Source organism: Centropristis striata, chromosome 3, assembly GCF_030273125.1.
Source record: "Centropristis striata isolate RG_2023a ecotype Rhode Island chromosome 3, C.striata_1.0, whole genome shotgun sequence".
In the NCBI taxonomy this organism is placed as follows: domain Eukaryota; kingdom Metazoa; phylum Chordata; class Actinopteri; order Perciformes; family Serranidae; genus Centropristis; species Centropristis striata.
In genome coordinates this window covers 34,553,961-34,575,778 of record NC_081519.1, presented here as the reverse complement: position 1 = coordinate 34,575,778, position 21,818 = coordinate 34,553,961, and the positions used below count along the sequence as shown (strand labels likewise).

The 21,818-nt window shown below is 38.6% G+C and overlaps 1 protein-coding gene across 2 annotated transcripts in view; it reads left to right on the top strand.

Moving 5' to 3' along the window:
• rap1gapb (RAP1 GTPase activating protein b) overlaps positions 1-21,818 on the top strand; it is a 147,780-nt gene that overhangs the window by 51,852 nt on the left and 74,110 nt on the right. Inside the window, exon 1 of one of the 2 annotated variants that reach the window (XM_059330156.1) lies at positions 7,854-8,074. The exons of the other annotated variant lie outside the window; for it this stretch is intronic. Within the exon in view, the coding sequence (XP_059186139.1) occupies positions 8,031-8,074 (44 nt within the window). The 5' untranslated portion in view covers positions 7,854-8,030. Of the gene's footprint in view, positions 1-7,853; positions 8,075-21,818 lie in introns of those variants that run through there. 2 annotated transcript variants of the gene reach the window in all.

Here is a 21,818-nt window from a genome sequence, read left to right as displayed (position 1 = left end):
TGTGTGTAGCGGCGTTGTAAATTGCTACGCTGTGCCCTCGCTCTACATTGCTCTGGGGGAACATCCACAGAATCTCCCACTCTGATGGTGTGATTTCTGTCTTCTTATTCCTCCTTTGTCTTCTCTCCAACTGGTTTGTGACTGTAAAAAAGGTGTGCATAAACAGATAAAGTAGAAATAAAGGCGACTGTTACCCGTCACGCCTAATCATGCTATATTTATCCACACCCTGTCTCCTGTCTCAGACACACACCCTCTTTCTTTCTCTCTGTCTCCTTATTTTTCTCCTGTGACGCCCCCACCTCCCTCCTCCTCTGTTATCATGGCCTGGAGAGGAGTTGTGAAATTCATGACATTCAGATCTAGAGGGGCTGGGTGATGGAGGACAGGAATAGTCTCCCGAGTTCCTGCTGGAATCTGTCTGTCTTTGATGAGCGAGTTATACAATGTCAGCACCCCCGATAATCTCGCTCTCGCAATTTGTTGCAGAGAGAGAGAGAATCTCATTTGTTGCATTTGGTTATGGAACAGTGGCTTCCTCTGCAGAGCTTGTTTTTCTATCCATTACCATGTAAATGTACTGACCAGTACTGTATGCACAACCTGGAATGGAATAATGGACAGAGCCACGCAGATAAAAGAAGATAAAATCGTAATGCTTTGGTCGTGAGCTAGTGTCTCTCCTGCTCTCTGTTCTCTCTGCTGTGAAACTCATCACAGGCGGTCGACTCCGTTGGTTGAAAGGCAGCGAAGTCTATCTGCTTAAAATTCAAACTTGTCTGTGTCATACAGAGCTCTCAAACAGCCCCTGAGACTCTCAGCTTGAGAGGATGGAAAGTAGTTCCCCTGGCTAACAGTGAGAGGTGGTGTTGCTCCAAGACAACTTCATTAGTCTTTATCCTTCCTTTTTCGTTTGCTTTCTTTCCTGTTTGCCATTCTTACATAAAATACTGAATAGGGTTGATTATTCAGCTTCATAGTGCATTAGAAATGTGAAGGTTGCTCTTTAAAGACTTTCAATATACAACAGATAAAAGTCATTACTTTAAGATTTAATTTACTGCTGATGACCTTTAACTGCTTGCAGGGTTGTAAAAATATCACACTGATAAAGAAAATATTGCCGTTTGAAGCAGAAGTGCATTTTTGCCCACTGAAAGTTCAACAAAACTGCTATAAAAATGTGGTTGTGGGCATATGAGGCCACTGAGGCAGAGCATGTTGTCCCTGCGATCTTGTCAGGGGTGTAGTTGGGCGCAGAGCTGGTAAATATTTAATATGTCTCTGTCCTGCTTTGCTGTTCCCACAGGAGAGGAACTGTACTGTAATTGCTCTTTAGTCCTGAAGACCCACATAAGACGAGCTGTTGCTGCAGTTGAAGGACTTTTCTCACCTGAGGACGGGGTTGATGTTTGGACGGCTACTCTGTAGAAGAGTTTGAGCTTGTGCTCAGTTATCATATATCAGTGTATCAGCTACTGTATATATTCTATATACCGTATTTCCTCAATTTAAAACCTGGCCCCTATTTATGACCGGCCTCATTTAGTAACCGGGTGTAAAAACAATTTTTAGTAAATAAAAGTCAGCCTCTTTTATAAGCCGGGTGTCTTACTGGTGTTATGTCAAAGTCTGTTCCCCCGTCGATATGTGTCCCCCTTACCTTCACCTGCACCAACCTGACCCCAACCAGTCCTCCTTTAAGTTGTTAACATGACCCCAAGTTTACCTTAACCCCAAACAGTTTTCTCTACAAGGCCGAACCTTAAACTTAAATCCTAACTCCAACCGCGGAGGTGATGCTACAGAGAACACCATTCAGGAAACATCATTTGACGGTAACAGATTTCGACACAACACCTGTATTTTAAAGTTTTGCCACACGAGTTAGTACTGTAGGTAAATATGGTTGTCCTAGTCATTCTCTGTAAAGTCAAGCCATTTACGCACGTTCTTCTGGGCTTTTTAGTAGTTTGAATATTTTAAATCCTGCTTAAAATGAACATTCAGCGTGCTGTTCATTGTTTGTTTACATCCGAGTACTTCCAATATGGCTGACATCCGGGTAACTGGCTACAATGCGCTGTGTAAAACACTCTAAAAAGTGCCTGTCAGAGCTGCTCTGATTGTCTTTTTTTAATAAAAGCCACCTTCAAATAATAGCCTGTCCCTATTATTAGCCGGGTCCCAAACAGATTTTTTATTAATAGAAGCCCGGCTACTATTTGAGGAAATACGGTATGTACTAATCAAAGCAGCTATATGGCGCTATGAGTTCTTAAACCCAGAAATAAGTTATCATGTTAGCGCCCTGGGGTCTTTCCTCTCAAACTCTTTTTGTATGGCGTTTTAGTTACATGCATGATTTAAAGTCTGTGGTTAACACAAGCTTCAGAGATGTTCACGTTTTGTTGTACGTCATAAAAATACTTTATTAAATACCTCCACTTGTGAATTGTTGTGAGTTTTTACGTGTCCTTAAAAAAGGCGGTTGCTAACAAGTGGCTAAATGAGACTACAGAGGTTGTCGGAGACATCAAACGTCATCACACCGGACACGGATGGGAACTCTCTCACTAGTCCGCCTCACAGCCTCTAGTCATGTTTTTCAGTGCTCTTGCAAACTCTTGTTGATTGTAGGTTAGGTAAATAAACAATTTATTAGGCTATGGATTCAGTAGCTTGTCAAAACCGCTTGTTAGCTTATCAGAGAGCGCCTGAAGCTAACGGTAGTGGCGTTTAAGTCATGTGACCGTGGTGTCGTTCAATATAGCATAACGTTAGCCTTTTACTTCTGTTGGCTGCATTAAAGATTCAAACATCATAAAAGTGGTTTTGATTTATGGAGAATATCCTGCTGAACAAAACATGACAGCATCAGAAATGTGTGTTTGCCACAGAGCTTATTTTCTGCAATGATCCAAAATCCAATGCAAAAATTGTCAATAGACCTCATGGCGATTCTACTTCCAGGTTGACCTACAAAAATATGCCATTTCGTTTGCTATTGTAGTTGCAGAGATCCACAGTGAACCATAAGACTTTTATATGTCCTCTTTATTTGCTGTCTGTATCATCCTGCCTTTATCAATTACAAACTATTTTATCTACAAGAAACTTCAATGCTAAATTTACTTCTACCCGAAACTTATCAAGTTCCTTCCTAGTTTGTTTTTCTGTCTATGCAATTATAATTTCATTCTGGAGGCACGAACTTGAGACACTAATTTGATGACTTCATTGAACTTGATGAAATCAAAAAAGACTTGCAACTTGACTTGCACTTTAACGCTTCTTGTGCATTCACTTGGCTTTATACTTGATATATTCCTAGAAGCCCAAAAGTTTAAAAGTATATTAATTAAAAAGTGTGCCCAATCAATTAATTTTGCTTTATTGCCTCAATCAACTCACATTAATGCTATTAATTCCCAGCAGAATTGGCACTTAAACTGTGTTCCAAATTGCATTTTTTTTCTTTATTTATTCTTTTAGTGAGTGCTGCAGCAGCCCTTACAATGCTGATGCAAACAATGATGCAAATGATGCTGTTGATGCAAACAAGTGGAACATACTACTTCAGCATAACATGACACCTTAAGCTTTGACCCTATGGTTCACATATATATGCAGCACAGAGGAATGTGGTTCAAAATACCTAGAAAATAACGCTAGCTTGCATTGTGCAAAAGGCAGAGATGTAAAGATGTAAAGGACATCCTGGCATTTTCAGAATACTGCATTTGACATGTACTGGGACAAAATATTTTTTCTGGCATACTAAACAGTATGTTAGCATGGGTATTGGAACGCCCAATGAATTCCCCAGTTTTGAATAGTCTGAACCAATCTGACAGCATCCAGTTATGTTGCAGGAGAGAACCACGAAAACAAATGAATACAAATTTTTAGAAATCATTAATTAATTTAAATTTGGTTTAATTCTCTGTTGTTAAAATTGCATTACGTTTGGTGAAGAGTGCATTATGAGTTGTTTAGGACTGGAAACTCAAAGTGAATTAGGACTTCAGTCTTAATTTAGGACCGGACTCTGGACTTTTCTGTCTTGACTTGGACTTGAGTGCATAGACTTTTGATTTGCAAAACGATGACTTTTTTGCCCTTCTTTTTCATTTTCCATGCCTCCATAACCTTCCATCTCACATGATATTTATCATTTATCACTAGATTTAGTCTCTCTGTAGCAAACTTCTGTCCTCTGTGCAGAACCTCTGTCTCTTTTTCTGGAGGAGGCCTGATAATAAAGTGTTTATCTTGGGCTCCGACAGCAGTGTTTCAGGATGGACTCAACCCCATCTCAGTGAGGGCAGCCTCTCATTACTGTCCCCGTCCGCCCGTTGCCAGTCAAATCCTCAAAGTCAGGGCTGACCTGTTTTAGAGGAACACTCCAGCCTGCCACATCTCTCCCCGAATGAAATCTGCGGACATAGACTAATTACACCAAACTGCCCTTTCCCTTTCACCTGCCTCACACAAATCACTCTGGGTAAATAGCTTTTTTTCCCCTCCCTCCTCCCGCATTCTCACGAAGGACATCTTTTGAGGGCCACGAGGGAAAAGCAACAGTGAAAAGAGCTCTTGAAACTACATTACTGTCGCGACAATAACAAGTTTGTCCGCAGAAGTCTGGCTCTGGAGAATCATTGTGTTTGAGACATGACATTTCCGTGTCATTATCAGTGGAGGAACCAGAGCAGGATGACTGGAAAGGAAGAGCAGCCATTTGTGCCCACTTTGCTCTAAATATAAAAGGATCTGAGTGGAGGAGGAAGCTCATTTTTGCCTGTGGAGTAAAGTACATTCAAATACATGTACAGTACAAGAATTCAACATAGAAAGCTGTCAGATATAATGAATAGTAAGGGAATAATTTATTTGACAAACCTTCCTAATGCTCCGACAAATTAAACAAATCATAAGAGACTGAGCCACCTCTGCAAGACGGCTGTTGCTTTCAAATCTAAATATTTTTGACATTTAGCCCTGAGGTCATGACCCAAATATATCACACAATACACAATTCCTCTGTTATAACTTTCTATTTTTCTTCAGCACTGTCACTTCATCTTAATATACAATTTTTGGTCCAAAAGCATGATTATTTGAGATGCAGTCAATCAATATCAATCAATAAAGGAGCTGAAGGACATTGGTGGGGACACTGTGGACGGCACATTCCCGTGTCCTCTGCTCTAAGCTTCTGATTTGATTTATCGCCCATGTCTGGCCAGAGTCCAGTCAGACCTAATAGAATCACAAAAGGTCGACCGGAGAGTCATCAGAGCACCCCGACATTAACACTGATGCTTACGGGGACAAGAGGACAATCAATGCACTTGAACCGGACAGGGCAAAGGAAGGATATTCTGCCTCATCATGTCAGAAAACTTAATAATGTGCTCGGATAAACTCGGCAGCGGAGGAGGCAGCCATAGGCGGAGGGAGGACCTGAAAGGCGAGAAGAGCAGAGGAGGAGGAGGATGGAGAGGGAAGAGAATAAAAAGAGACAAAAAGGAGAAGACATCAAAGCTGACGTAAGATTGTCCTCTTGTTTGACCATAAGCAGACGTGCTCTGCCAGCAGATTGACAAAGATATCACATTCCACACAGCTTCGTGTCACTTTGACAGGTCTTTCTGTTTGATTTACTTCAGGAGTTCAGGGGAAATTATGCTGATTTTGGAGCGGTAAAAATATTGTGTGTGATCACTGCAGCATGTGGGTTATAGAGCTGGAATTACCAGGGTGAAGTAGGTCAGGTAACATGAGAGACTCGTGTAAATCAGATAATTTGGCTCACCCTCTTTTCTGTCTTCAGTAGAGTTCAGCTGTCATCCAAGATGTGAACCAGGTGATGTGAGAGCAAACTTAGATATTGATGCAGAAAATTACTTTTTTGCATTCACAGAATACTTCTGATTAACTTGGCCCACTCAGATGGTGACACTTAAATATGTTCGGTTTCAAAACATCAGCCTCTAAACAGAGAAAAAATTAAATTCTTCCCAAATTTATTTCCAATCTCAAGGCAATACAAACTTTCTGACACATCACTGAACCCACGCCAAAGGGTTGAGAAAAAAATGCATCAGTCCTGAACATTCAGGCAGCATTCCACTTCTTATCTGCAGAGGTTCAAAAGCTGTTTAATAATGAATAATCTGTCACATATAACTTGATTTTGGTGACTGCTGCCTCTGACATGACAGTTTCTGCATATGAATGGAAAGTTTTACTTTTATGTTGATTCCCTAATCAACTCATACATTGAAATAGATTAGTCGGTTGTTTTAAAAGTAGCTAAGTAACTAACAGATGTATTATTTTTGTGTTTTTTCAAGAAACTATTGCAGTGCCTGTTCAAACTGTATCTGTTTTTGGAAAAAAAAGGCTTCTTGCTGCTTGCAGTTTTTTTGAGAACCTGGAGTCTTTGGATCCTGAGAGCTGAACAGTACCTGCCATGAAATAGCTGCATCCCACAGCAATGCTAGACTACATGCATCATTTGCTAACAGCTAGCTATTTGGGATCGGGCTAATTTTGCCCCTTTTCGACCGAGACAGTTCGAGGGCCAGTTCAAAGCTGGTGCCTAATCTTGAACCAGTTTCTGTCGCTTTTTGACAGCTAAAGAACTGGCATTTGGCCAGGAAAACTGGTTCCAGAGCAGCACCAATTCTTTGCTGGTTGCTGGTTTACAGATGTATACAGCAACATAATGATGTGTCTCCCGAGGTTGTGGAGAAGCAGACAGATTCTGAGGTGGTTTTCAAGTTGAGCCAACTGCGAACCAGCACTGGCCCTGCAAAATAACTAGGTTTGCATTGGTCGAAAAGGGGTATTTGGGAACAAAATTCATTAATTTATTCTGAAAGTTACATCAGTTATGCTTGAAATGTTGGAGTTTGCTACAATGTAACATCTTGTCAAAATGCATTTCTCTGATATTAAGGCGGTAAAACAGTCATCCAGTGATTGGATGGTCGGTGGTTTGGTCCCTGATCGTGTCAGTCTGCATGTTGAAATATCCTTGAGTAAGATATTGGACCCCACATTGCTCTTGATGCTCCGCCATTGGTGTGTAAGTGCGTATAAATATTTAAACTGCCTGATGAGCATCTTGCATGGCAGCCTCAGCCATCAGTCTGTGAATGTGTGTGTGAATGGGTGCTGACTTGCAGTATGAACCCACTTAGAGTGGTGTCTAAGACTAGAAAATCGGTATACAAAGCAGTCTATTTAACATTTAACACATACAGTAAATACATTGAGTTTCAGATTGTTGGTGAAATCAAACAAGCTATTTATAAACATTCCCTAAGGCTATGGGAAATTCTAACACTTTTCTGACATTTAATATGCAAAACAATTGGGCGATTATGCAACAATAAAAATATTTCTCAGATGAAGCAACACAACAACAAAGGTCAATAGCAGAAAATGCATCCTGTCTCTAACACCTGAAGGCAAGTTCATATGTTGTTGCCTATTTCCCCACAAGAGCCAGCCCTTAACAAAGAGCTCTTGTGATTTGCTTCTTGAGAAACAATTATCAGAGTTGATCGGCAGGAAGAAGTCACCTTTAGGGGATATTGGATCGGAAATCTGAGTATTTTTCTGTTGCCTCTTCCTGCTGGAAATGAGAAAAAACAGATAGAAATAGTCCTGTTTGTTTCCAGGACAACGGGACAGCCGGACGCACCTTTCTCTTAATCTGGCAGAGATAGGAGCTACTTAGCCAGAGAGCACAGAGGAGACACAAGGAGGGAGGGCCGGGGTGTGTACACACATAAAATACTCTCAGACAAAAAAACAACACACACACACTCGATGAGGGCTGAGACAAGGAGGGAGGAGAGAAGAGTTAGAGGTGTAGAAAGAGAGGAGAGGTGCACAGAGAGACAGACAGAGAGACAGACAGAGAGAGAGAGAGGAGGATGAATGTTCCTCTGTAGCCTCATTTTGTAAACTGAACCGACCACCTGGGACGCCTCATCAGCCTCTTCAGCAGGATGCCTCAGAGGAAAAGGAGTTTCACATTCGGAGCTTATGGAGGGTAAGATAATAGAGTTAATCTCTCTCTGTGTTATTTTGAGTGTGTGTGTGTTTGTGTGTGTGTGTGTGTGTGTGTGTGTGGCGGTGGTGTCGGTGTACCTGTTGCATCCTGCAGCTCGGGGAGTTGCGCTGCACCTGTAGACGAGTCTGACAAGGTCACGACTGTCATCGCTCTGCTCTCCTGATTTACAGCTTTAACTGTTAACAGTGAAAAGCTGCTGAGGTGCTTAATATAATGAGCCAGGAAAGTTAAAGAGACAGCTTCAGTTCATTTGGCTCATCGGGATGATTGTCTCGGTCGTGGCGACCTGTTCCTGCATGGGTTTTTTGGCGTTGTTTTTTACTTCTCAGAAGTTGCTGGTCGGACTGTGCAGACTTCTCAGCAAAATAACTTAAAGTGTTTATAGTTTAAAACCACTAGTGGTTTAAGTTTACATTTTTGGTATTTCATTTGATTATTATTTATATTCTATTTTAATGTTTTTTTTAATTATTTTTTTATTGTTATTTTTCTGTCATTTTATCCCTTAATTTTTTATTGATTTAATCAGTTTTATTTAGTTTTTTTGTTGCTTATTATTATTATTATTATTATTATTATTGCTATTATTATTATTATTGTTATTATTATTGTTGTTGTTGTTGTTGTTATTATCAGTACCATTGTCATTATCATTTTCTATTATTGTTTTGTCTTTTTATTTAATTTTTAATCCAGTTTTCATTTAAAATTGTTGTTCTTAAGAGTTTTCATTATTGTTATTAAATTTTATCTGATATTTTTCTGTAGATTTTTCTATTTTATCTTTATTTTGATTTTTTGTTTACTCCTTTATTGCATGTTATTATTTTCATTATCCATTCTTGTTTTTTCTTTTTTTTAATCTAATTTATATTACAGTTTTTCTTTAACTAAGTGTTAATATAAATATTCTTCTTATTGCTAAGTGTTTCTTATTTTTAAATTTTTATTTATTTATTTTGATTACATATTTTGTCATTTTTTTCAATTTTGTGCCTTGGTCTCCAGTTTTTAAATTGCTTTCATCTTTTATCGGTTTGTCAATCATCCATGCAGCACTTTGAGCTGCACTACCCTGTTTGAAAGGTGCTATAGAAATAAAGTTTGACTGATTGATTGAGGGAATTAGTCGGTCATTAGTGGTGAATAAAGTTGTCCAGAAATGATGAAGACATGAGGGGACTTTTCATTACCTCTGGAGTACCACCTTTTATTCGCACTAATATCTTTTGGAGAAAGCAAACACAATATAAACAAAAGAACTGGTTTATCATCAACAAAAAAATGATTCTGAGTAAGAAAATAAATTAAATGTTGGTAATATTGAGTTATTGTGAGTTTAATTAAAGGCTTATTTTGTCTTTCACTGTGAGGAAAGAGAGCGATTAGGTGCATCTCCACGTTGGCGGCAGAGAATCAGTTAAATATCTCATCAGCGTGATTAAAAGCAAGGTGTGAAAGATGTGACTTTGTATAGTCGCAGGCTTTCATGATGATTTTTCTTACCGCTCAGAATCTTTGAGATATGAAAAGTCTTTGCTTTATGAGCAGTGAGACGCTCATCCACGCAGCGCATTAGAATTCATGAGGCGCTGAAATTACTTTTACTATTGTGTTCTGCTGCTCGTGGGCTCTGCCAAGTCTGCCTCGAAAACACTCATGAGGCTCAATTTGACATTTCAGTGGTAGGAGTCAGCTTGAAAGCTAGCCTGAGTGCACAGGCAGATACTGCCAACCAATATTAGACAAGGAGATGCTGTGTAGGGCATGGAAAACAACATTTGGAACAGCAGCAAACACTTTGTTAGGAGATGTGCAATGAGATTCTAGGAAAAGAAGTCACAAAAATCTCAGAATTTTTCTAAAAACCTGCTAGAAAGTTGTATTCAATCATAGACTGTATATAAATAATGGACGTAGTCACCGTGACGTCACCCATTGGTTTGTGGCCTGTTGAAGCATTGAGTTCAGCGTGCCATCTTGTGTCGCCATCTTGTTTCCGATACAGGAAGCAGACCATATTTGAACTATGAAGGAGCGAGAGGGATTTGACAACACTGACTACAGCCTCTCTACACCTCAACCTGACTGAGAAAAGCCACTGCTAAATCATGTTAGCATTAACTGGGATGTTCATTTTGGCTAGCAAAACAACAAAAGCAAAATGTTCGTTACTTACCTCATAAAACTGAACAGCGACTCCTTGGAGTGTCTGTTAGTCCAACCAAACGCTGAACAAGACATTTTTACTGAACAAAACGTTCAAATAAACTTAAAATTAAGTGAAAATACAGTGAAAGTTATGAGCCCAAACCGGTAAACGTCCTTTTTCATATCTATATAACGTTGCATATAACTTTATTGACACGTTGCCGTTGATACGCATTGCTCTGCTTCTCTCCTGATGACAGCTCGCCTTGTTAGTGACCTGTCAATCAAAGGTAGCCACGCCCCAAATCATACAATTGTTTTTCTTCTATTTCCTTCTAAATGGGTCCATTATTTGAACTGTCAACATGAAATTGTCTTGGAGAAGATTTTTTACTAGCGATTGAGACCATAGTTTTGCCTAAAAATAGTGTTCAAATTTTGCATTGAAATGAATGGACAGATTTTTTTGCAGCCAAACTTAGCTCCCCCTGCTGGAATTTTTGGGAGAATGCAGCTTAAGGCACTTCCTGGTTTGCCTCCCTGTTCAGACCCGGAGGTTGCCGCCTGTATTCAACTAACCTTTAGTGACTCCAGGTATGTTGTTTACACATAATTGATCGACTGGTTCAACTGAGGCTGTACAGCTGTGTCACAGATATCCCAAAGACCGATGAGGTGTCAATCTCCATGATGCCTGGCGGACAGTTAGTAAGCAACCAGGCATTGATGAGCTGCTAATATAGACTTGACTACTAAGTGTCAGACAGTCCAGCTCCACCAGATGTGACTCTTGTTAATTGGCAGCGTTTGCTTCTCATGTAAAACCCAGCAGACTTCACAGCAGGTGTATATTTAAGGTTGGCATTGAGCCAGTGAGGCTGTGTTCACTTTTTAAATTCCCATCAAGATGTCTTAATTAGATGGTAAAGTCTTGAATAGCAGCCAAACTTTCTAGTTGTTGCATATTTTTTTAGTTGAAACATGATGCAGGTCATTCTTTTCCAACCTCAGTGATATTTGGGGTCTCAAGGTTGAGTCCTTTGCTGTATTTAAAGGTGCTGTACTCGATATTCAGACCAAATCTACGGTTCAGAGTCTGAGAAAGGATTGCCTCAACACGACTCTACCACACTAAAGAAGAGAAAGGCTCAGATTACAACACACATGGAGGGAAACTGTGTTCTTTCTAGTAAAGTTGCAACATGAAACTTTTCACATCACAGTTTGTGGATTATCTTGAGTAACCAGGTCATGGTTCCTGAAAAGAGACTTTACTGTTGAGTTTTTAAAAATGTTTCTTTTCTGTTATAGCAAGCAAAGTGCGATAAAATTCCATCATAGTTGAGAGAAGGCTGTTATCACCAACACTTGGCAATTGACACCGAAATGATCTAGATAAAAATCAGCACTACATGTAGGAGGAAATATATGTATTTTGGATTTAAGAGTCCCCTTAATTCATTTAATCACAACAGACTATTGAATTAACTTACCTTACATGAAAATGATTAATGAGTTTAATCGAGTGAGGAGAGGGAGAGGGTGGACAGGTGCTTCCTTACTTTCCGTGCAAACCATTAAACTGTAAGAAAGTTGACAGAATAGACCATTTGTCAATACCACCCATAATGACACATATGAGTGTTTGTCAAAATGACACATATCAGTGGTTCACAGCTCCCGGTACACAGCGGAGCATTCTAAAAATAGCACACACGTCATTATACTGTACATACACGTATGGTTCACGGTTGTAAAAAAGGTTGCAGTTTCTGTGAATTGAGGCTAAAAAAACACTGATCTAGATTTAGGGCAAAAAAAACCCTTCCTGGTTAAGCGTTATGAAAGCGTTATGACAGTTTAAACGGTAAATAAATGTAAATGCCGGAAGTGAAGTAGCTACAAGGGTGATGTGAGCCCAGTGCCAAGTGCCTTAAGCTGCATTCTACCAAAAATTCCAGCAGGGGGCGCTAAGTTTGCCGCAAAAAGAATCTGTCAAATAATTTCAATGCAAAATTTGAAAACTTATTACTAAACTTACTAATTTATTACCTCAGGAAATTTTTTTTTAGGACAACACTATGGTCTCAATTGCTAGTAAAAAAAGTTATATATAACGTTATATAGATATAAAAAAGGATGTTTACCGGTTTGGTCTCATAGCCTTGACCCTTTTGTTCAGTAAAAATGTCTTGTTAAGCGTTTGGTTGGACTAACAGACACTCCAAGGAGTCGCTGTTCAGTTTTCTGAGGTAAGTATCATACATTTTGTTTCTGTTTTTTGCTAGCCAAAACTAGCATCCCAGTTAATGCTCCAGTTAATGCTAACATGAATTAGCAGCGGCTTCTCTCAGTCAGGTTGAGGTGTAGAGAGGCTGTAGTCAGTGATCAGATCCCTCTCGCTCCTCCACAGTCCAAATATGGTCTGCTCCTCGTATCGGAAACAAGATGGTGACGAGTGTAACGCTGAACTCGTTGCTTCCAACGGGCCACAAACCAATGGGTGACATCACGGTGACTACATCCATTATTTATTTACAGTCTATGTGTGAGCCACGGAAATTCTGTAAAAACCGTGTTTCACAAACCGTGAGCCAAGGTAAGTTACATAAAAATCGTAGGTTGCGTAACAAATCTTCTACTTTTGTTTTCACATGGGACACAAACCCTGTTTTCCGCCATTTAAGCTCTGCATCACCATCAATCATTACTACAACGTCTGAAAGATGGAGGTGGGGGACAGTTTAAATAATATGAGTCGTATTTTGCTGCCTGTACAAACACCCTATATTGTTGTTTTTTAAAGGGGAGACCAGTCTCGGTTGTGTGTCTTTAATTAATGGGACCAAATGAGTGGATGAGTTTTCCACAGCCTGTTGTTGAACACACAGTCCCCAAAATAGTCTAAGAAAACCTCCACAGGAACAGTTTGACACTTTATTGGCGAGCTTCTTGAGTGATTGTGTTTAATATTTATTTACCTTGCCCCAAATGTTCCCCTCCATCTTTGTTCCAATCTAATAAGTCACAGACCTCCTCCTCTAATCTCTAAACTAACATCGCCTGGGGACAGCATGCAGCTGTCTGTGATGAATTAGCATGTTTGTGTCAGGAAAAAGACCCGAGCTTTTGACTTTCTCACTTTAATGTTTCTAGTACATTCACTTTGTTTGCAGTTGTCAACAAAAAGATTCTCTGTTGTTAAAAGCCACAGTGCTGAAAAGGAATCTCTCCGGGGAAATTAATGCCTAATGAATAACAGGGAAAAGCTTGGATGGAGCTCCAGACTTGGACCATCAAATTACCGCTCTACATGTGTTTTAGTGTCTATCCTTGAAGAAGGTGTTTCCTTTGCAGCATAATTTCCGCATGCAATTTAATGGAAATTGCCGCCAGCAGATAATAATGTGGCTGTTTCTGAAAAACGCTTGTAAACGGCTGCAAACAAAAACCAATGAGCCAAAAACAACAACTGGAAATTGTGATTTATTCCAGCGTTACTTTTACTGCCTCCTTGTTGACGTGACATTCTTTTTGTAGTATGCAAATCCAGAGCGGGCAATTACGTGAAGTAGGCAAAGAGATTAAAAACAAAAGATGTTTGTGTGGGTGAACAGCATTTTTAGTTTCATTAAAGCTCCCACTTGTATTTAAATCCATAAACCAATGAGAAGACAAGGACAATGCTCCCTCATAAACATCTCTCAGAGGCCTTGTTTGATGTGACTGACTCGCCTTTTTTGAGATGTAAGGCTGTGATGATAAACTGAAGATTTAAAGCTGGTCGATGAAGCTGGTGGTTTCACAGTCTTAAAATGATAGCTGGCTGGTTCCCTGCTGGTGAGTAAAGTCAGCTTTAAGCCTGAAGACAACTGGCAACTGTTCAGCCAAGTGAAAGATTATAGGATTGTGCACGTAACCTACTGCTCTGTTTCAGTTTCGCTTGCAGGTGTTGTACCTTGATGGTGGTGGTGTTGAGGAGGAGGATGGTGTGATTGTGCACCCAGAACACCTGCACTTTCAGGCACTTTTCAGTCTATATTTGGCTTCCATGGCTCCGATCAATCTGGGGTGGTTGTAGACATCTGTATGAGATGCAACATTGAGTACACTGAAAAAAAGAGATTTTTTTTGGCCCTGTAATTTTTATTTCAATCATCTATATACATTCTACAATGAGATACAAATTCAGGGCTTTTACTTTAAAATAGCACTAAGTGCATTACTTAGTGATTGTTTGTTATTATGTGTCCTCAGTTTTGTATGTAAATTGAATCATTCTTTCCAAGTAATATTCACTAAACCAGTTCATTGGCTTAATTAGTTGATATTTCCAAGTAAAATGTAATTGAGGCACATCAGTGAATCTGCAATTTACTTGTGTATTTTCATAAAAAATAAGTGGTTCTATTAAATAAATATTACTCAGAAACAGCCTGAGTAAAGATGACAAACACTTTCTGTGTGGAAAAACTTGCCTAGCTTTTTTTTAAGTAAATGTCACTCGTTCGAAATTGTTTAAGAAACATTTGCTGGATGCAGCCTCATAAATGTGTAAAATTGATTTACTTACTTACAAAGTGAATCATTTGCTGTTGTTGGTTGGGGAAAAAAAGAGACTTTTGATTAAATCCACCTTGGCTCTCATAAATGTTGATGAGAATTTGTCAATTTATTTTGGATGTTTAATGGACCACATGATGTAGTAAATAACTGGCAGATTTATCGATTCTATTCTTTGTTCAATTGTATAAATTGTTTTCTTACATCTAGCCATTTTGGGTGAGTTTAACACTTACAAACTGAGATCAAATTACCAACCAGCTTTCAACAGATACCAGTGGTAGAATGTAACTAAGTAAATTTACTTGCTTTACTGACTTACTTTACTTTACAAAATTGTACTTAAGTACTGTACTTAAGTACAGTTTTGAAGTATGTGTACTTTACTTGAGTATTTCCATTTATGTAACTTTATACTTCTACTTAACTACATTTTAGAGGAAAATAATTTACTTTTTACTCAACTACATTTAGCTGACAGCTTTAGTTACTTTTCAAGTTGAGATTTAACCATAGACTGTATATAAATAATGGACGTAGTCACCGTGACGTCACCCATTGGTTTGTGGACTGCCCGCGTTACACTCGTCGCCATCTTGCGTCGCCATCATGTTTTCGATACGCGGAGCAGACCATAATTGGACTGTCGCGGAGCGCGAGGGATCTGACGACACTGACTACACGCATCTCTACACCGGCAACCCGACTGAGAGAAGCCGCTGCTAATTCATGTTAGCATTAACTGGAGCATTAACTGGGATGTTAGTTTTGGCTAGCAAAAAACAAAAACAAAATGTATCTTTCTTACCTCAGAAAACTGAGCAGCGACTCCTTGGAGTGTCTGTTAGTCCAACCAAACGCTGAACAAGACATTTTACTGAACAAAACGTTCAAATAAACTGTCATTAAGTGAAAATATAGTGTGAAAGGGTCAAAGTTATGAGACCAAACCGCTAAACGTCCTTCTATCTATATAACGTTATATATAACTTTATTGACACGTTGCCGTGGATACGCATTGCTCTGCTTCTCTCCTGGTGACGGCTCGCCTTGTCAGTGACCTGTCAATCAAAGCTAGAAACGCCCCAAATCATACGATTCTTTATCTTCTATTTTCTTCTAAATGGGGCCATTATTAGAACTATTGACATCAAATTGTCTTGAAGAAGATTTTTTACTAGCGATTGAGACCATAATGTTGTCCCTGAAATTTTTTTCTGAGGTAATAAATCAAGTGAGAAGTTTTCAAATTTAGCACTGAAATGAATGGGCAGTTCTTTTGCAGCCAAACTTAGCACCCCCTACTGGAATTTTCGGTGAATTGCAGGCTTTATGCACTTCCTGGTGGTTTCCATGCTCAGGCATGGAGATTGCCGCCTGGATTTAACATAAAAAATATGATACATTTAAAGTTCTATATTCTTATTATCTCATTTATTTATTATTATCATCACATTTTTATTAATTGAAGCCACATAACAGTATATTAAGTAGTTAAAATCAGCCAATCAGCAGTAAAATGCTGCTTACATAAATGCTTCAATAATAATAATAATAATCCAATAATATATTATATTTGGAATATATATATATCAATCTGAGTGGGTCCATTCTGCATAATGAGTATTTTTGCTTTTTTTACTTTAATATATTTTGAATGCAGGACTTTTACTTATAGTTGAGTAATTTTGCAGTTTGGTATTAGTACTTTGACATAAGTACATGACCTGAGTACTTATTTAATAATTTAAATATTGCTTGAAACCAGAAACAACTATACCGTTCTCTGATCCTCGGCTTTGTTCTCTCTAGTGCCGCTCCCTCTCTTCCTGCAGTATCTAGCTCGCTCGACCACCACTACTCTATCTAGATAAATAAAACACTTTCTTGTTTTTATAACTACACACTTGACCTTTTTTTTATTCCCTCCATAACATTTCTTGTTTTTGGGTAACGACAGCTTTTATTGTTGTAAATATTTAGTCCAGATATCAAGTTAGTGGTTCCACTGTTGACTTGTGTGTTTAGCTTTTCACGTGATTTTAAGAAGATTAAAATGTTTACCTTTTGTATTATCAGGATGTTGCCAGGCTGCCTTCTTTTCCCAACAACCAGCCAAAGGCAGCAGCCTTCCTCCCCTCCTTGAGGGTTTTACTCTTCACTTCTACTGAAGCTGCATTCAATGTAGTCAAATTATTCTAAAAAAGTTTGATGGCAGCTTGAAAATGAAATTAGCTGGAGAAATGCTGGTTCGCTGCCATGCCTGTAGATAACCAGCTGCTGTGAGAGTGGACTGAATAAAAATAGGAGAAACCAGTTCATCCAAGTCCATCACAGACTTTACTACCACTGTACATGTTGGAGCCCCACAGACTGAAATTAACAGTTGACAACAGCTCTCATTTATAAGTCTCATAGAGGACCAGTGCTGACGGAGGATAATTATTGAAGTGCTCTTGGCAGTCTTGTTCTGAATGGTAACGCTTCCTTCCACTCAAAGAGAGCCAGATGAATACATTTAGCCGCATCACGTATTGATTTCTTACGAGTTTTCTGTCTGAATGGCTCAATTTTTTCTATCGTCTCTTTTTCGTGGTTGAGAAGGACATTTTAATCTCTCAGCTGTCAGAGAAATCCATGTGATACTACATCACACAATAATCAATTACAGTTTCCAGTTGTTTCACATCACTGGGACACTGGGAGATAATTATGCTGCTTATAGAGAGTCACTCTGAAGTAATGTTATTAATCTATATTAGTGTCCTGCTATGAGCTGTTTTTTCTTGAAATATAAGGCAAGGCAAGTTTATTTGTATAGGATCTTTAAACAATTCAAAGTGCTTTACACAAAACATTAGAAAGAGACATAAAATGACATTAAAATGTACAATTTTAAGATTTTAAGACTGAAAACGAGCAGATAAAATATTTAGGAAAAAAGTATAAAAGTACATTCAAATTGAAAGCAAATATATCAAATATCAAAGAAATAGAAGTTACAATAATACTGAAAGGCAGTGGCAAACAGAAAAGTCTTCAGTCCTGTTTTAAAAGAGTTGAGAGTTGCAGTTTTCTGGGAGTTTGTTCCAAATATGTGGTGCATAAAAACTGAACGCTACATCTCCATGTTGAGTTCTGACTCTGTGAACATGGAGCAGACCTGTCCCAGATGATCTGAGAGTTCTGGATGCTTCGTAGCTAAGCAGAAGATCAGAAATGTATTTCGGCCCTAAACCATTCAGTGCTTCGTAGACCAACAATAGTATTCTGAAATCAATTCTTTGAGAGACAGGAAGCCAATGTAAGGACCTCAGAACTGGACTCATATGATCTGCTGTTTTGGTCTTAGTGAGGATTCAAACAGCAATATAAAAACTCAACAGCCAAGCCTTGTTTGTGTGTCCTTCCTCCTGTGAGTGTCATGTGTCTCCACAGTAAATGGAGGTGTGGTTGTTTATATGATGGTCTGTTTTTCCCTTCTGACTGTTAACACCAAAACAGTGTGTTGTGTGTGTCAGCAGGGGGATAATCACCCGCCGCATCGCTGACTTGCAAACTTTTATTTCCATTCTCAACACTGAGCAACAAACACGGCGAAAGAGCAGAGCCCTCACCAGCAACACGCAGAATGTCACTGTTTGCACGCCAAATACGTTTTTACAGTTGTGTACAAAGGTGAGTCGTATCTAATGACACAGCCAAGTACTGAGAGTGTGCACTGCTGAAGCTCTGTGAAATAACGTGTTTGATGTCAGACACGCTGCGCTGCTACTGTTTCACTTTCTTACATCATCTAGTCCTCTCTCAGATGAGTTTATTCATTTTTTTTTTTTTTTTACAACTGACACAAGTTGTGAAATAGGGGGAGGGGGAGACAGAGCTGGAGATAATAACAGGCGTGGAGTTAGTCGGCAGAAACAGAGGGGTATCAGTGTGAAGACAGATGTGCACAGATAAACACACAAAACATTTAACAGCCCTGGTTTGACCACTCAGCTCTATCCTGCCACCCAGTGGTGTGGGCATGTCATTGAATACTGACTGCTCTTTAACCCTCTGGAGTCTCCAAAAGCGCCAAAGCATGACTTCTTCATCACATCCAGACTAGAAAACAAAGCAGCGTGGAGCCCTACTGTAAATTTACCTCTAAAGTTCTGGCTGTAAACTCCATGAGGCCAGTTTCAGTTTGATGATGATATACCAAGTGAAACTGGAGACAAGGTCGAATATATTTTGTATAAAATGATAGAACTGGATGTAACCCTCTTATATGTTATATTTGCAATCTTTTTTCACATTTGCAACATTTAAAATTCTCTAAAAAAGACACAAAATGAGAAGACAAAATGACCCAAAAAACACAGAAGAAAACACAAAATGACTAAAAAAGACACAACAAAAGACACAAAATGACTAAAAAAAGGCACAAAATGAGAAGACAAAATGACCAAAAATACACAAAATGACTAAAAAAGACACAACAAAAGACACAAAATGACTAAAAAAAGACACAAAAAAAAAACACAGAGGAAAACACAAAATGACTAAAAAAGACAAAATGATCAAAAAGATACAAAATGACTTACAAAGACACAAAATAATAAAAAATACACAAAATGACCAAAATTGTTACGCTAAACACACAAGACACAGAGTTGGATGACAGGATCACATTAATGTTGTTTTTTCTTTGTTTCTTTTTGGTTCAAAATGTTGATCCAGTAAGTCAGAATAAAAAATCTATTATTATTAGGTCATATAGGTGAGGTTGTGTTGAAAAAAAAAAATACCAAAATGGTATTTAAACATGTTTTAAGTGGTGTATACAGGCAGGATGAAAAGGATTAAAAAATGGACAAAACAGGCCAAGACTCCATAGAGTTAAAGGGGGTTTTAAATAGGTATTCCAACAATTTCATAGCATTGCATAGCATATCAGTAATGTTGGGGGGAGAGTCAGAGTTTAAAAGAACAGAGATTGAGATACTTTAGCTTTTTATATGGGTCAAACTCACTAGATTTTCATGATGTCTTAAAATGAAACCTGATATCATCTTCTTGCTTGCCTCTGAAGTACCCACTTATTTCATTCCCGGACTTTAAAAAGAAAAACATTTACAGCTTGAGTCTTCAATTTTAACTCAACACACTTTTGGTCAAATTAAGCCAATAAGAAACAGAGGAGAAGAACCCTGATGTAGATGTATAACCCTGATTCCAAAAAAACCCAACAGTTTTGATAACAGAATGTGATAATTTGCTAATCCTCTTTGACCTAAACTCAACTGCTCATCAGCCAATCACATCCAGTGAGAGGCAGTTCTCTCGTTGATGTCAAGACGAGCTGCTGAAGTTCAAACTGAGCATCAGAATGAGGGAAAAAGGAGATTTAAGTGACTTTGAATGTGGCAAGATTGTTGGTCTGAGTGTTTCACAAACTGCTGATCCAACAACCATCTCTAGGGTTTACAGAGAATGGTCTGAAACAGAGAAAATATCCAGTGAGAGGCAGTTCTCTGGTGGATGCCAGAGGTTAGAGGAGAATGACAGACTGGTTGGAGATGATAGAAAAGGTAACAGTAACTTAAATAACCACTGGTTACAACCAAGATCTGCAGAAGAGCATCTCTGAATACACAACATGTCCAACCTTGAAGCAGCAGAAGACCACACAGCCACTTTATTAGGTACACACTTCATGTAATAAAGTAGCCTGTGAGTGTACACTGTACAAAGACAGTATACTTCATGCTTAAACTGATCAACTTTGTTTTTTCCAAACTGTTTTCGAATCAGGGTTGTATAAAGAGAAAGGCGATAGGTACATCTGCCACATGATGATGTTTTGAAAGTGCACAAGTGATGGTAGGGGAGGATTTGTTTGTGAATCAAGTTAAAATGTTAACAATCAATCAAAGAGTTTTGGGAAGAGGTTAGTGTATCAGTTCAGGAGATTCTATCGATTAGACTAGTTCGGGAACCCAGACTTTTTTTACTTGGTCTATACCCAGAGGGGCATAACATGAATGACCATGAACAAGTTTTTCTTAATTTGTGTTTGTTACAGGCAAAACGAGTGATTGCTTTAACATGGAAAAACATTGGTAAACCAAGCATATCACAGTGGTTTAAGGAATTATCTTTATGTTTGCCCCTGGAAAGAATTACATACACGCTTAAGAATAAACAAGAGGTGTTTCAAAGAGTATGGGGACGTTTTATACATTATATTAAGAACAATAATCTGGCTCATTTAATAAACGAACCTGGAGCAGAATAATTTTACCCTCTGCATATTTATATTTCTTTTCATTTGGTCTATAATCAGGTACTCTTTTTTGATTGGATCCGCAAGGACTCTTGTTCTTAAATTATGCTACCTTTGGCCGCCATGTTCTTGTATGTTGGCTTGTGACCTATGTGTCAACTTTGTAAAACAAAACTCAATAAATATATTGTTGAAAAAGAAAATGTTTACAATCTTTCCCCAGAAACACAGACTCCAAGCTAATCAGTGTTATTGTTTTAACCTTTGGAAAACTCCCTCCAGACAAGACATTTTGCAAATGTTTTTATAGCCTGAGTGGAACTCGTAAACTGAAGTTTGTGTGTTACATCGGCGTAGGTCTCCTTTAAATTGGAATACACTTTTTAAAATGTACATCAATCTATATAATAACAATCAATTTATCCTCTCAGTCATTTTCAAGCAGAAATACAAAATATCAACTGGTTCCAGTTGCTGAAACATAACAATCTTATACACAGGGTAATTAACTCTTACTTTTCAAGTGAGCAAATAAGTGTTTTCCTCTTAGTCTGAAGTACTATAGAGGGGCTGAGTACTCTCTCTGCTGTTGACTGCTGAGTGTTGCTGTGCTGAAAATCCTGTTGAGATGCAGGTTGAGTTATGTCTCAATAATACGCTGCTGGCATTAATTATGTGCATGTGTGCTTTAAATCCTGTTGGAGTACAGGTGAATTAAGTTATTGTGCTGTTGGCTGC